The 16305-nt window shown below is 38.5% G+C and overlaps 1 protein-coding gene across 2 annotated transcripts in view; it reads right to left on the reverse strand.

The window, feature by feature from the left end:
- Positions 1 to 590: 590 nt before the first annotated feature.
- The window catches only part of LOC108707995 (septin-5), a 32994-nt gene continuing 17279 nt past the window's right edge, over positions 591 to 16305 (reverse strand). For both annotated transcript variants that reach the window (XM_041581763.1, XM_018246196.2), the window contains exons 4-12: positions 15896 to 15982; positions 14451 to 14574; positions 11855 to 11989; positions 10364 to 10481; positions 7792 to 7893; positions 5646 to 5742; positions 4312 to 4474; positions 1792 to 1891; positions 591 to 913 (exon numbers count right to left, since the gene is read on the reverse strand). In XM_041581763.1, the coding sequence (XP_041437697.1) occupies positions 854 to 913; positions 1792 to 1891; positions 4312 to 4474; positions 5646 to 5742; positions 7792 to 7893; positions 10364 to 10481; positions 11855 to 11989; positions 14451 to 14574; positions 15896 to 15982 (986 nt within the window). In that variant the 3' untranslated portion in view covers positions 591 to 853. The remainder of the gene's footprint in view (positions 914 to 1791; positions 1892 to 4311; positions 4475 to 5645; positions 5743 to 7791; positions 7894 to 10363; positions 10482 to 11854; positions 11990 to 14450; positions 14575 to 15895; positions 15983 to 16305) is intronic.

The following is a 16305-nucleotide window of genomic DNA, read 5'->3' on the forward strand; positions in this document are numbered from 1 at the left end:
AGTAAATTTTATTACAGCAGAGTTGGACAGTAAAGCACAGATGCCAGGGAAATAAGGCATGCAGGGAAATGCATATCATCCCACAGGTTTAAAGGCAGAAGTGCATTATATATTATATTGGATACTGTGAACTGCCCTTGGCTACACATGCCACCATGCTGTCTTTGTTTAATGCTCTTTTATACTGTATGATTTTATTATCACTCTTCCCCAACAGCAGTGCACCAATGCCTTGTCTGGATTGTGGTGAAATATGTGCTGAGTAGCAGTCTTCCCTAAGGCCGGGGCTATCCTGGCAGCCAAGGAGCGGAAGCTATAAGGACACATCAGTAGACTAAAGACAACACACAGAGCTGGAGTTAAAGAACTGGAGAACACAGGCAATGTAGGAAAACTAGTTGTTATTAAACTACTGCTTCAAGCTCCCCACTAATAATCTTCTTATATCAGTAGGGTGCTGACAATGGCAGTTCAACAGTAGCTGGTGGCCACAAGGTGGGCATTTGTGATTGTACATATGTGTCAGTTAAACAGCATATAATAATGTTTCATTTGCACTTGCACTAAAGCTGATGATTCAAGGCAACAGCTCTGCCCTAAAGCTTTCATTTTGTACTCCCTCGGCATCACCTTTGTAATAAAAACCCCCACAGGGTTGTTTTCTGAGATCCTGCTTATAATTCATTAAAATGTCTGCCTTTGTTATACTGGCAACCTTTCAGCAGTGAGCAACTTTCCTGCAGGGAGCACCTGGGCTTTTTATATACTTCTATCTTAAACCATTGGTCACCGAGTGAAAGGTAAAATGAAGGACAATATGAGGATCTTTTACACTGGAGAGGATCGGTTCCGGTTATTGTGAGTCCTTTATCTGCCTCTGCATCTTCTGCAGAACCTCATGCATTCGCCGCAGCTAGAGAAAGAGAGAATCCAAGTGAATAGACATGACAACAGCATGAGACCTCATGTCAAAAAGTGCTTAGAAGAGAAGAGAGCGGTGAGAGTTAGAAAGGCTAGTGAAATGGGCAGCCCAAGCCCTAACTAGCAATTTTCTGGGAATAGAGACCGCCATGGTAAAGCAATGATTAGGGATAAAGTGTTTAGTAGTCAAGTTAGGGTGGAGAACCTGAAGTACTGAGTGAAATGTGTTAATCCAGGGGCTGGTGTAAGACAGAGAGGGAGGTGGGGACCTTTAAAATTACAGGTATTCCCCCCCACCCCCACTGTTGCTTCAAGCTACTTGCCCATCATTAGTGATGACCACATTTTTTTGCCAGCCATGGATTCGCAATGAAATTCCGCATTTCATCATCTGCAATTTTTTTCTCGAAACTGCAGAAAATTTTTTGCTGCAACAAAAAAGCTGCCAAGACTAAAATGTCGCAGAGACTTTAAGGCATTTGGACAAAAAAGTCGCCATAAGAAAAAACGCCCATTGACTTTAATGCATTTGGAGCAAGAAAAATTGTTGTGCACGTAAAAAATGTTGACACCCAAATTTTTTTGCAGTTTCGCAAATTTTTCTGTGAAGCAAAACGCGACAGATTCACTCATCACTTCGACAGATTCACTCATCACTGTTCAGACTGGAGATGGTAAGAAACACATTATAGGCTTTGCGGGCTCTGCATTTGTATTGCTGATACTTATTTTTTGGGGACAAGGAAGGTATATAATAGCTTGCATCTTAATTACTGTTTTAAATAGTTATTTGTGGAGCATTGACATGAATCAATTGTTGAACCCAAAGGACATTTTTATCATTGATACTGAATTATTACAAACACTCACCTCCTCATCTTTTTCACGGATAAGTCTTTGTGTTTCATGATCTGGTGATGGAGGCATGCTTGGGATTGGGAAGTCTGTACCACTCTCTCTGGTCAGCTTACTGCAAGGACAGTAGAGTTCATGTATATACAGTATTTTACTAAAGAGCATTTCATCATGCACAGGCCACATCTTGTCCAGAGTCTCTCATTTTTTATAGCATGATACATGTAAATACCTTCTAATTTCAGAAAATCTGGCTCCATGTAGGCCATGTTACCCTAACTGGAATGGTTTCTCTCCTTAATGTTAAAATATAAATTGTTTTTTAAAGCCACATCTTTATATTCAGCTATATGATCTATTATCCAGAATGCTAGGGATCTGGGGTTTTCAGATAAAGGATCTTTAACTAATTTGGATCTCTATCTCATCTCAAACCTGGGAGGTCATGTAGAAGTGAATGGCAGATGTCCCTGAAGTTGTTTTTTGGCATTGTGATCTGCTCTGGATTCAATTTGAGATGCAGTTCAATTCAGAAAAACTTATCTTGTGGTTTATCACGGGAAAACTCTATTGAAGTCTATGGGGAAAAAACTGGAACTGAATTTGGAGAAAAATGTTTTTCTCCTTGAATTGAATATTGTCCATGAGTTTTCACGTGATAAACCATGAGATAACTTTTTCTCACTGAATTGAATCTGGCCCAAAGTTTAGGCATGTGTCAAATAATCCGATGAGTTTTTGCTTTGACAATTCGATAAAGTTGAGTTTTTGAGAAGAATTTTTGATAAATGAGTTCAATTCGTGAATGGGAGTTTGGTCGACTTTGTTTTAATAAAAAACTGAGATAAACTCGAGTTTTAGTAAATAACCCCCTAAATCTCCTAAAAAGCATTTAACATTAAAAAACAAATAGGGTTTTTATTATATCAGATTAAGATTGCGTAAAAGCTACTGTTTTATTATTACAGAGAATAAGGAAATCATTTTTTCAATTTTGAATTATTTGAGTCAAATAGAGTAAATGTGACATGGTCTTTCCATAATTTTGAGTTTTCTGGATAACAGATTCTATATCTGTACAGTATATGCCCCTGAATGTGCATATCTACATGACAGTGAACAGCATATGTTGCAGCATATATGCATATGTCTTAATACATGACCTCTCGCACACTGAAAAGGAAATACACAGTGAGTAATTATAGACTTGTAATACAGAAAAGCCATTAATATCTTGTAAATTATATCCTTATAAACGATGAGTAGTGATGTCATCAGTTATAAACGGTGAGTAGTGATGTAATTTCTGTCACATGACTCACTAAAATTTGTGTATTATAATTAATAAAGTACCCCCAGTTGTAAAATATGAGGATATTATAAGTTACCTCGGAGTTCCATGACCTTCGGCCTCGTGTTTTTATATGGTCATGAAACTCCTCAGTAACTTATAATATCCTTATATTTTACAAGAGGGGGTACTTTATTCACTATATAATACATAAAAGCCATGAATATCTTGTAAATTATATTCTTATAAACGGTGAGTTCTGATGTCATCAGTTATAAACGGTGAGTTCTGATGTCATCAGTTATAAACGGTGAGTTCTGATGTAATTTCTGTCACATGACTCACTGAAACTTGTGTATTATAATAAATAAAGTACCCCCAGTTGCAAAATATGAGGATATTAGAAGTTACCTCGGAGTTCCATGACCTGTATAAAAACACGTGGCTTTCTGCCTCTTGCTTTTATATGGCCATAAACCTCCTCGATAACTTATAATATCCTTATATTTTACAAGAGGCGGTACTTTATTCACTATATAATACACAAGAGCCAATAATATACTGTATCCTTATAAACATCGCTACGGATTTATCAAGGGTCGAAGTGAATTAGAGTAAAAAAATTTGAAATTCAAAGTATTTTTTTGGATACGTCGACCATTGAATAGTATACTATGACTTCGAATTTACTTCGAATTCGATTCGAAGTAAAATAGTTCGAATATTTGACCATTCGACAATCGAAGTACTGTCTCTTTAGAAAAACTTCGACTTCAATACTTCGCCAAATTAAACCTGCCGAAGTGCTATGTTAGCCTATAGGGACCTTCTACAGCATTTTTCTAAGTTTTTTGAAGTCGAAGTAAAATCGCTCGATCGTATGATAAAATCGTTCGAAACGAAGTATTTAATCGTTCGAACGAACGATTTTACTACGACCGCACAATACACAAATTCGATGAAAAAAGTTCTAATTCAATAGTCGAATTCGAAGTATTTTAATTCGATGGTTGAATTTCAAAGTATTTTTTACTTCGAAATACGACCCTTGATAAATCTGCCCCTTAGTGATGTCATTGGTTATAATCGGAGCTTAGTGATGTCATTTCTGTCACATAACTCACTGAGTAAATAAAGTACCCCCTATTGCAAAATATGAGGATATTAGAAGTCACCTCGGAGTATTTTACGAGAGGGGGTACTTTACTCACTAGATAATACAAATATAGCAAACCTGCACCTACTTGCGATTTCTCTCCCTCACCACTCGCTGTGTCAGATTCTGGATGCACTGGGCACGGTAGTTCTCATAGTGAGTTTCTCTTGTTACATCCTTCAGATCCTGCATATGAGTGCGAATCAGCATAGTGCGCAGCTTGATAAAGTCACAGTGCTCCTCATTCTCCACTGGTGATAAAGAATAAGAAATAGTTATTGATACTGGAACAATCGTGCTGAGAGCAATGGAGTGTCACTGGTACAAGTTGAAAGGTAAAATAAGAAGAAAAGAAAAAAACATGTAATATAAGTATTTTAGATGTCAACATGGAGCTCCAATTACCATGTAACAGTATGGAGGTGCTCTAACATAGGCACTGGAATTCCCATATTACCTTTTCTTTTACAGATGGGAGCATTTTATTTTGTTAAGCAAAGGTTTCAATGAGTCATATAATCTGTTTTGATGATGTCACTAATCTCCCTCTTTATATTTTTTTTAAACCGATTATTTATGGCTTAGGTATTTTTTAACTTGTATACTTCTTACCAGTATAATAATAATTAGTGATGGGCGAATAAATTCGCCAGGCACGAATTTGCGGCGAATTCCCGTGTTTCGCCGACGGCGAATAAATTTGCGAATCTCTCGCCTGCGACAATTTCCGATTTTCACAATTTTTTCGTGAAAACATTCGAAATGCTCGATTTTTTCATGAAAAGGTTCGAAAGGTTCGAACGGCTGAATTTCACAAATTTTTTGTGAAAACTGACGGATTTCACAAATTTTTCGGGAACTTTCCTCTTTCACGATTTTTCGCAAATTTTTCGGGAGAGATTCTCCCTTCACTAATAATATAGTGAATAAAGTACCCCCTCTTGTAAAATATAAGGATATTATAAGTTACCGAGGAGTTTCATGACCATATAAAAACACGAGGCCGAAGGCCGAGTGTTTTTATACAGGTCATGGAACTCCGAGGTAACTTCTAATATCCTCATATTTTACAAGAGGGGGTACTTTATTTATTATAATACACACATTTTAGTGAGTCATGTGACAGAAATGACATCAGAACTCACCGTTTATAATTGATGACATCAGAACTCACCGTTTATAAGGATATAATTTACAAGATATTCATGGCTTTTGTGTATTATAATAATATATAATATAGATATATAGAGAAATCTAAGCTTCTGGTTATTCTTGTTCAATGATAGTCTTGACTTTGCTTCTCAAAAGTGGCAGTATTTCCTAAAGTCAGTTTACTACAATGTGGAAACGTTTAGGAAAAGGAGCTGGACATGAACAAAGTGAAGGATATAATTTATAGCTCTTCATATTCAGCGAACTTACCTTCAACAACACCCCAGGGGTACATACGGCCTCTTACACGCCTGCCATTAACCTCTATGATGGTATTAGCTCCAATGACGGCAAATGGAATGCTTTTCTAAAAGGAAAGATGAACAGTTAACGTCCTTAGTGCTTTTGCTTATCTGCACACTGTAAGGAGTCATTTTACTAAAAATCTCATTTCTTTTTTTTCCACAAAATAGGTTTTCCTGTTCTGAAAATGTGAGATTTATTAAGGGGCAGATTTATCAAGGGTTGAATATAACATTTTTAAATTTAAATTTCAAGTTTATTTTTGTGTAATTCAACGAGGGAATCGTCCAAATTCAATTCCAGTTAAAAAAAAAAAAAAAATTAAATTTAAATTCTGAAATTTAGCATTGGGGGGCGATTCACTAACTTCGAGTGAAGGATTCGAAGGTAAAAAACTTCGAATTTCGAAGTTTTTTTTGGGCTACTTCGACCATCAAATGGGCTACTTTGACCTTCAACTACGACTACGACTACAAAGGATTCGAACTAAAAATCGTTCGACTATTCGACCATTCGATAGTCGAAGTACTGTCGAAGAACTTCGACCCCCTAGTTCGCCATCTAAAAGCTACCAAAGTCAATGTTAGCCTATGGGGAAGGTCCCCATAGGCTTGGCTAACTTTTTTTGATAGAAGGATATTCCTTCGATCGTTGGATTAAAATCCTTCGAATCGTTCGATTCGAAGGATTTTATCGTTCGATCGAACTATCTGCGCGAAATCCTTCGACTTCGATATTCGAAGTCGAAGGATTTTAATTCCTAGTCGAATATCGAGGGTTAATTAACCCACGATATTCAACCCTTAGTGAATCGGCCCCTGGATGTCCCTTTAAGAATTCAAATTAGACTATTCGCCATCTAAAACCTAACGAATTGGTGTTTAAACTTATGGGGGACCTCCTACAATCCATTTGGAGTCGTTTGGTGGACTTCGTTTCGAGTTTGTGGGTCGATCCTAGTTAGCTGAATTGAAAAAAATTAGATTGTTTTGATAGATTTCGATTGGTCTTTTTTTTTTCTGAATATTTAATTTATGGAAGTTTTTATAAATTCGACCCTTGATAAATATGCCCCCTAGTGTAAAATACCACGGAAACCTCTAATACAAAACTTTACCAGGTAAAAGTTGCCGAGGTCCTATAAGTCAATGGGAGCTGTGTAGGGATGGGCAAATTTTTTCGCCTTGTTTTGCCGCAAAAATGACGCCCATAGACTTGTATGTGTCGTGCGTCAAAAAAAAAAGAAGCGCGTCAAAAAAAAAATTTTTGACGCCCATAGACTTTAATGGGCGTCAGCGACATTTAGCCGGCGGAGAATTTTTGGTGAAACAAAACGGGTCAAAATTCGCCATCCCTAGAGCTGTGCCGATCCTATTGGACCATTTTTAATCAATTCAAACTTTTAGAGGTTTTTGGATTTTTTTCACTAGGAATTGTCTGAAAAACGCAACCCCCCCAGGGAATTTTTCACAAGTGGGGTACACTAACAGTGCATGTTCCAGTGTACTATTCCAGTACTGCAAGTTTACAAAGGGCCTAGCCCAAAAGATTTAGTGTGGTTCTGGATATTCACCTCCCCAATAAAAGGATATTTTGCAGTCTCAGACTACTGCCGTAGATTTGTCCTGCATTTCTATCTTTCTTGTACTATTACTGCAAGTTCTTTTACTTGGACTCTAATCAGGTCATATAATCCAAAGTGACCAATCAACAAGTAGCATTTACAGTCTGCTCTATACCTTATTGGTTGTTACTCATTACTAGCCCTGTAGTAAACTTTTAGCCTGTACTTACAATTTCCCACCCCTTTCTGTAAGTTCACAGGCATCAGTGGGGGAGTGGATCAGGGGCATCCACTAAATTTTATGCGGGCCGTGTCTTGCTGTAACAAAGATAATCTATATGGAAAGCGAAAGGGAATTGCTTTATATGTATAAAATAGCACTCAGTACACTAAACCTTGTATATTACCACAAACAGCACAGCCGAATACTGCAATGTTCAGAAAATCCAAACTAACACCCCTAGTAAATGCATGCTCATCTCCCACTGTCAGGCAATGACACATTGTTCTTGGACTATGACTTGGTTGGTGCAACCCACAGTGACTTACTTTCAGTTGTATGTCCTGCTGTTTAAAGTCTTCATCTTCATCGGAGTCACATTCTGGAAATTGATAAATTCGAATTCCGTACTTTTCTATTTCATCTCGAATCTAAAGGAACAAAATAAGATCCACAAAGTGATATATTAGCTAAGTTTGACAAACAGATGAGCCCATCAAGTTCAGACCCTGTTTATATTTAGAAGGGTAAATCCACTGGATCAGTATAATAATACAGATGCCCAAGCAGTGTATATTTCACCCATGTATGGTTGTTTTACAGGTTTAAAAAATGTATTTTGAACCTTGGTTTTGGAGTTTGTTGAATACTCCATTATGTTATTATAATATATATCTGGAACGGTCTAAATCCTAAGACGGACGAATGGCTAGTGTCAGAGGGTTGATATTTGTCACCCCCGCCCTCTATGACGCCATAACGCTATAGGGCCCAAGGCAGGATGGACTATAAGGGCTAATGGTCTACTGTGGACAATGGTCACTCATATAGCTTATACTAGGCCATACAAACAAAAGATCGTCACTCTGTTACTTAAATTCCAGAGTGTCAGCATAACGCCAGCCTGTCTGATGGGGCCCCTTTTAGCTGAAGTGCTGCTCAAATTACTGGAAATACCACAATGGCCTTGGTTAGCCAATAGCTGATTGCGAGGTTTTGGACCGTTGGAGCTAGGCACAGTATGTTACAACATTCCTTTGATAACATGTAAGACTAAGTAAATCATTTAGACATTAATTGTACAAGGAGGAGTCAGACTATGTATGGTATTTCCATGAACCCTTTGTTACAACAACTGTAAATGCCTTCTGAAAGCTATATAACGCCTGGACCAAGAGGTGTGTCTTTGGTAAGTCCTTGGCTGACATTCTGTGTGTTACTCCAACAGCTTACCCAGACAAAACTGTTATGTTGTATTATGTAAGAATAAATTGCCTGACTATTACTAAAGGTTTTCCTTTACTGAGTTTTGTCTTACACAGGGTCAAAATGGTACTACTAAAAATACCATCAATTATTAAAAGCTACAGTGGGATCAGTGCAATGACCAGGTGACCTATGCAAACAGGTTGGGGGTGCTTCTGAAAAATATATCCAGAGCTAAATAGTTAGGACCTCCATTCTAGGGTCTGTGTGCCCTTATAGTACTCACATAACCACTTGTTTTTGGAATATACCAGTTTGGTAGCTTTGGGAAGTAGAAGGACGCAATAAAGACCAAAACACATGTAAGGTCCATCTGCAATTCTAGATAGAACTGAACATCCCAATCCCCACATTTTTTATAGAGTCTAAAATGGCGACAAGGCATAAAACTCCTGAACAGAGTGAAACTTTTAATGTAAGAAAACATGAAATTAGGATAGGCAGTGCATCTGAAAGCTGAATAGCGTTCAGATAAGTGATCAAATTAGCAGGTAGGGACTGGAGATAAGGCCATAGAGAAACAACACAGGCCTTTCGCAGCAACACTTTTTTCATTATCTTTGCAGCAAAGAACTCTGATGTGTGGTATCAAAACTGTTCCACGAATCATTTGCTTTTAATTAAAAAAAAATGGACACTAAGGGGCAGATTTATCAAGGGTCGAAATGAATTTGAGGGAATTTTCGAAGTAAAAAAATTCAAAATTCAAAGTAATTTTTTGGATACTTCGACCATCGAATAGGATACTACGACCTTCTAGAGCATTTTTCTAAGTTTTTTGAAGTCGAAGAAAAATCGTTCGATTGATGGATGAAATCCTTCGAATCGTTCGTTTCGAAGGATTTTATCATTCGATCGAAACGATTTTACTTTGACCGCAAATGACCAAATTCGATGTAAAAAAACTCGATATTCGAAGTCGAAGTATTCCAATTCGATGGTCGAATTGTGAAGCTTTTTCTACTAAGGGGCAGATTTATCAAGGGTCAGATTTCGAAATTCGAAATTCGACCATCGAATTGGAATACTACGACTTCGAATATCGAAGTCAAAGTTTTTTTACATTGAATTTGGTCATTTGCGGTCAAAGTAAAATCGTTCGATCAAACAATGAAATCCTTCAAATCGAACGATTCGAAGGATTTCACCCATCGATCGAACGATTTTTCTTCGACGTAGAAAAATGCTCTAGAAGGTCCCCATAGGCTAACATAGCACTTCGGCAGGTTTAATTTGGCGAAGTATTGAAATCGAAGGTTTTTTAAAGAGACAGTACTTAGATTATCAAATGGTCGATTATTCAAACTATTTTACTTCAAATTCGAAGTCGAAGTCATAGTATCCTATTCGATGGTCAAGTATCCAAAAAATTACTTTGAATTTCAAATTTTTTTATTTCGAAAATTCCCTCGAATTCACTTTGACCCTTGATAGATCTGCCCCTAAGACAAAACAGACCCAGGAATAAATGAGAACATAAGAAATCTTATTTTATGATCTTGAAAAACAAAAAACAGTGCAAGGTTCTGTTAGGAGCAAAAAAGTGAATTGGGTCTTTGAGCATAGCAGATACAGTAGATGACTGTTGTGAGTGAGCTATATAGAAATGATTGCTCATCCTAGGATTATCCTCACCCGTTGCTTCTTTTGTTGCAGCTCTGTAGGTGTCAGGCTGTCGGCTTTCCCCAGGATGGGGACAATATTCACTTTGTCCTGTAGAGCTCGCAGAAATTCTATGTCCATGGGTCTCATCCTAAAGTAAAAGGCCACATTTACTATGCAGCTAAGCATTGTGTTCCTTCTCTTAGGTTATTAATACATGTCTAAATACTCATTTTACCACATATACTTTATAGTGCTACTATATTTTCATATTTTGCTAATGCCAGGATAATATCTATATCAGGAGTACCCATTCTTTAGTAATGTGAGGTCTACTTTTAGTGATATTGTCCCATTATGATCTACATCCATAACATCACTGTTAGCATTCTGTTCCATAGAAATTATCACTTAAATATTGTATTGATTTACAAGAGAATTTTAATTATATATATATTTAAAAAACAACTATTTCTTATGTAGTTTAACATAATAAATATCTGAATGAAAAGAATAAAACAGAAGGGTGATTTAGACAAGCTGTTTGTTGACAGTGTCTCGAGATCTACTGATCAACAACTGAAGGTCTACTGGTAGATCCTGATCTACGTTTTGGGCACCCTTGATCTATATCAGGGGTGCCCATGATATATATTGGCATACTTTGATAATATCAATCTGTAAGGGCTTTGAGAAGACCTATCATCAAATGTTGCCTTCAACCATCTAGAAAATCAACAAGTGGTATTATTAGTAGTAGTATTCTTTTCATTCTACCTCCAAATAAGTTCATAACACGGGGTTATTTATTAAAAGTCAGATGTCAAAAACTCAAAAAATGTTTTTTGTTTTTTTTTAACTATAAAATCCAAATTTTTAGTAGAAAAAAACCCTCAAATTTTTGAGCTTTATTAAACCCAAGGATGAAAAAAGTCAGAATCTGAAAATCCGACACCTCAGACTGCTGAGGTTGTATATGAATAAATAAATAGGAGAGGTCCCTATCCTATTTGGAATTTTCTGCTGTCTGCGCTGGAATTAGCCCGAAAATCCGACTATTACGGGAAAAAGTGCGGGAAAAAAAGTATGATTCGAATTTTCACTCAATTTTTTTGTGTTTGTCCCCATTCTGATAAAATCATGATTTTATAATAATAAATAATGTCCAATCGTGGATTCTAGTTTGGTCGGACTTTTTTCATTAAGAAAAGTCAGATAAATTTGGACTTTTGATAAATAATAAAGAGCCCATGACTAAGCACTCTGAGGGGTGTGAAACGCGTAGGGTGGATGGAGATGAAGCTACATTTTTAACTTTTCTACTAATAAATTAAATTTTTAACTGAATATCTCTGGTCTTGTGGATCCGTTTGAGTGCTGGTCAGCCCTGCTTCCTTATCTTTTGATAAATAAGGCCCCAAGTGTATATAATGCCTTTATTAAGGAGAGAAGACCTAAAGAAGAGCTGAACTCCTAACATGACTCCAGAACCTAATGCATGTGCGGTATTGTGTGCATACATACCCATGTCCTAATGGTGACAGGAAGTAGAGGCAGCAGTGTACACGCGTGTCCTGAAGATTCCTGCGGTTTAATCCACTCTCATCCCTGAAATACTGCTCAAATTGCTGGTCGATATAATCAGCCGCTGGTTTCCAACTGAGAGTACAATAAATAGTAGGGGTCATTGTCACAGCATGCAAAAAATCAAGTCAAAGATTCCTAGATGTGAATTTTCTGTAGTCTCTGCATCTTAAGTAGAAAGTACAGCAAAATACCTACTTTATATTTTATGTTACAGAATATTTTTTAAAATGTTGCTAGCAAAAAATGTAAATGCCATGCAGGGCTGGAACTAGGGGTAGGCACAAGAGGCATGTGCCTAGGGCCCAAAGCTTGGGGGGGTGCCAGGCACGTACCTCACATGCAGCCTACCCCCTAGTCCAGCAAGTTTTACCTCAGTCAAAAGTAGGTGTGCTCTCTGAAGTCAAAGTGCGGTTGCGCATGCGGGTCCTCAGTTGTGCAAGGTAGCGAATGTGCGTAATTGGTTGCACCAAAGAAGGAGACGGCACTGCATTCAAGGAGAAGGCAGGTTTATTACAGATCCCACAGGGATCTCACGCCCTTTGCATTTCGGTTCTCAATCCCTTAATTATAGGCAATGCCCTGTGGGATCTGTAATAAACCTGCCTTCTCCTTGAATAGAGTGCCGTCTCATCTTTGGTTCTGGTGTGAGATAAGCAGTGGGGACGCTGCGGACAGAGCACCCAACAAGGAGCACACGGAGCAGCATATGGGGGGTAAGCTGGGAGCGGTCTAATTGGTGTGTAAGTAATTGGTTGCGCACTGCTGCGCCGGGGGCCGAAGTGGCCGGCCTGGTTGCCTACAGTGCCCGGCTGGCCTGGGCTGGCACTGATGCCATGCTTTCACTCCATCTAAAGAGCAAAGTCGGCCTCCTGCTGGTGGTATGATCAGACCCGTACAGAACAAGCTTTTTACCATGTGTAGATAAGCATAATATATAAAAGTAAAGATTCAGCTGAATACTTTTTTGCAGGATCCAGATCTGGCTGAATCCATAGGGTTAAGATCCAGTTTGGCAGAATCATGGTCGGACTGGGGTCTGGACCCCCTGCTCCCCACCATGTGTGGTTTTTTTCCCCGCAATTCTTTTCTTCTTGGCTTGCGTGCACGTTTTTTTTTTGCCGCGACCTTCCAGAGAAGGGAAGTCGCGGCAGGAAGATGATTCAGGGAGCGGGTTTAGGCCTTCGGGGGCCTACAAGAGCCCACTGGGTTTTTTCCCCGTGTCCCATTGGGCCTAGTCCGAACCTGGTCAGAATGTTAAATCTCAAAAATTTAAAGCACTGCAAAACTGATCATCCAATTTTGTGGTCCAATTTTTTTTAAAATTTAGATTCAGTTTGGTATTCAGACAAATCTTTTGCAGAGGATTCAATATTTCTTTGAATCCAAAAAAAATGTATGATTCTGTGTATACCTAGTAAGGAGTGGGTGAAAATGAATAAAACTGTGCAGTTTTCTATACCTCAGAATTGCACTGTTAAAGGGCTAGTCCACACGGGGAGATAGCGACGCGTTTGCGGTCGCGGCGACAAAGCGCCGCGACAGTCGCCGCGACCGGCGCAGGCGACAGTTTTGTATGGGTGCCTATGTAAAAACGCCTGTGCTAACCACACGAGGCGATGCGCTTTTCAACAGTCGCCTGAAAAAGCCTGGCGAGGCATTTTCAGGCGACTGTTGAAAAGCGCATCGCCTCGTGTGGTTAGCACAGGCGTTTTTACATAGGCGCCCATACAAAACTGTCGCCTGCGCCGGTCGCGGCGACTGTCGCGGCGCTTTGTCGCCGCGACCGCAAACGCGTCGCTATCTCCCCGTGTGGAATAGCCCTTATAATAAATAAAAGCAGTTAAGAGTTTTTAAGTCCAGAGACCAAATTCAACACCTGCTGAACTTTCACCATTAGTAATTACCACTGTACACTGGATAAGTAAATACAATACTGAGTGATAAAGGTTGAAACCACATTTGACCAGACTGGCCTGTATCCAAGCCTGCTAATTGGTCAGCTCCATTCAGTTCTTAGTAAGCCTGTGACACCATACATAATGAGAAGGTGTCATGACTACATAATAGATTTATACAAGTTTAGGAGAAGGAAGAGGAAGCAGTATTACTGCAAACAACTTTTAATTTGTATTCCACTGCCTGGAATAAAAAGTTGTTTGCATTAATACTGCTGGAGTTCCTCTTCCTTCTCCTATACTTGGATCTTTTGCAGCAGTTGCAGCACAGAGCAACTATTAAGGAATTGGACGCATATTATTTGGAAAAGCTGTGCTAACCACCATCCCCCTCTTTTATTTTGATAATAGATTTATATTCTAACTTTAAAGTACGAGAAGCTCCACCTTCTAACCACAACCATATAAAACTGGCCATGCAAAGGCTGAAATTTCCATACAACTGTGTCCTTTCCAGCAGATGTGTATTTAGGGCCCACAAGCCCGTGCTTCTGACAATCAGATGTGCAAATAAGGCTGGCGAAAGGCTTCTTTTATCAGGCCCACACATAGATCTCATAGGAACATTAAACGCTTACCAGCTTTCATTATTGATAGCATCCCCATAGCCTGGTGTATCCACTATTGTCAGGTGCAGTCGCACTCCTTTCTCCTGTATGTCCACTGTTTGCTTCACTATCTCGACTGTTTGTGTGACACGTTCTGCGAGGGGAAGGGAAATTTTATTATAACTTATTACCAGGGCCGGACTTACATAGCGGCCGCCCCTAGGCCCACTGGCATTTGTTGCCCCTGTCCCCTCCCCTTTATTTGTGCAAATTTTCATCATCGGGACTGGAGCAATGGGGACTGACGCACAAGAAATTAAAACATTCAGCACATCCCCAGTGTTTTTGAACTAAGTGGGTGTGGTTGGGCAGCATGCCGCCCCCTAAAATCCAGGCCTCGCCATTACTATTATAACACTTCTCGTTATAGGCTTAGAACTATAATGTTCCCATTCCCTCATTAAAGAAACAACAGGGACGTAACTACAGAGGAAGCAGACCCTACAGTTGCCGGGGCCCAGGAGTGTAAAGGGCCAAGTGAGGCCCTAATTAAAGTGTAATTTTATGATATAGTGGTAGAATTACCAAGATACAGGTATGGGACCCATAACCGGAAACCTTTAATCCAGAAAGCTACGAATTACGGAAAGGCCATCTCCCATTTTTATTATAAAATATTTTAATTTTTAAAAATGATTTATTCTTATTGGATTAGTTTGATCCAAACTAAGATATAAACCAGCCTACTGGATTTATTTAATGTTTATTTTTTTTAAGTAGACTTAAGGTATGGAGATCCAAATTACGGAAAGATCCCTCATCTGGAATGCCCCAGGTCCCGAGCATTCTCGATAACAGGTCCCATACCTGTATTACCAAGTTACAAATATTTGGGATTCTGAATTGAATTTACTGTGGGCCCCAGTAATTATGCCACTGACTGTTAATGTTTTATTGATATATTTAAGGATGAAGCTTTTGCGTTTGCATGTAAGCTATTCCTTGTATTTCCCCACTTCATCCATAGTACAGCCAATTGATACTGATATACTGTAGTTTTTATATTGTTTGTGTAATACAAATATTTTGGTTCCTACAATAACCTTCTTCTAGGACCTTTTCTCACAAAGAGGTTTTCTAAGGATCAAAAGAGAACAGTGCCATGATAGACTCACTACGGGGTTTAATCAGCCAGAAAGACAAGTATTTCTTTTAATAAAATCACAATAAGATTGGGTTTCCATCACAATGGGTGTATGCTACCCTAGTTACCATCAAAGTCAAGGAACTTGACTTATTATTACAGAGAATTAGGAATAATTTTTTTAGGAATTAAGCAATATGGAAGAATAGGGAACACCATATTTTTGAGTTTTCTGGATAAGGATAATTGCGCCTATAACTGTACTGTACTAGCAAAATGACTTTATGGAATACAAGAATTCATTTCTTTACAGCTGTACAGATCGTTGTACCTTCTGGGCTTAGTATGTGGCGGTCTCGATATAGATCAGTTAGGAACAGACTGTTAATTAGCGTAGACTTTCCTAGACCAGATTCTCCTGGGGGAAAAAAAAGAATTTGTAAATTATTAAACATTCAACATTTCTCTCCATTCATTCAGAGACACAAATATCTGTGTTGTGAGTATATTATATCTAAATTTCTTATTTAAATAGTATATACAACTTCTGTTCCTCTATTTTCATGTGCTAAAATATTATGCATTTCCCCTACTTTTGCCTCCTGTCTTCAATTTTATTGACTTGACTTTTATTCTTTTTCTGTTTTAGCACTCACTTTGAATTCTTATGTCCAGTTCTACTACCCACCTCATATTTGCTTCACTCACATCTCACAGCCTTCACAGAACAAACACTTTCAG

Source organism: Xenopus laevis, chromosome 2L (genome assembly GCF_017654675.1).
Source record: "Xenopus laevis strain J_2021 chromosome 2L, Xenopus_laevis_v10.1, whole genome shotgun sequence".
Lineage (NCBI taxonomy): Eukaryota > Metazoa > Chordata > Amphibia > Anura > Pipidae > Xenopus > Xenopus laevis.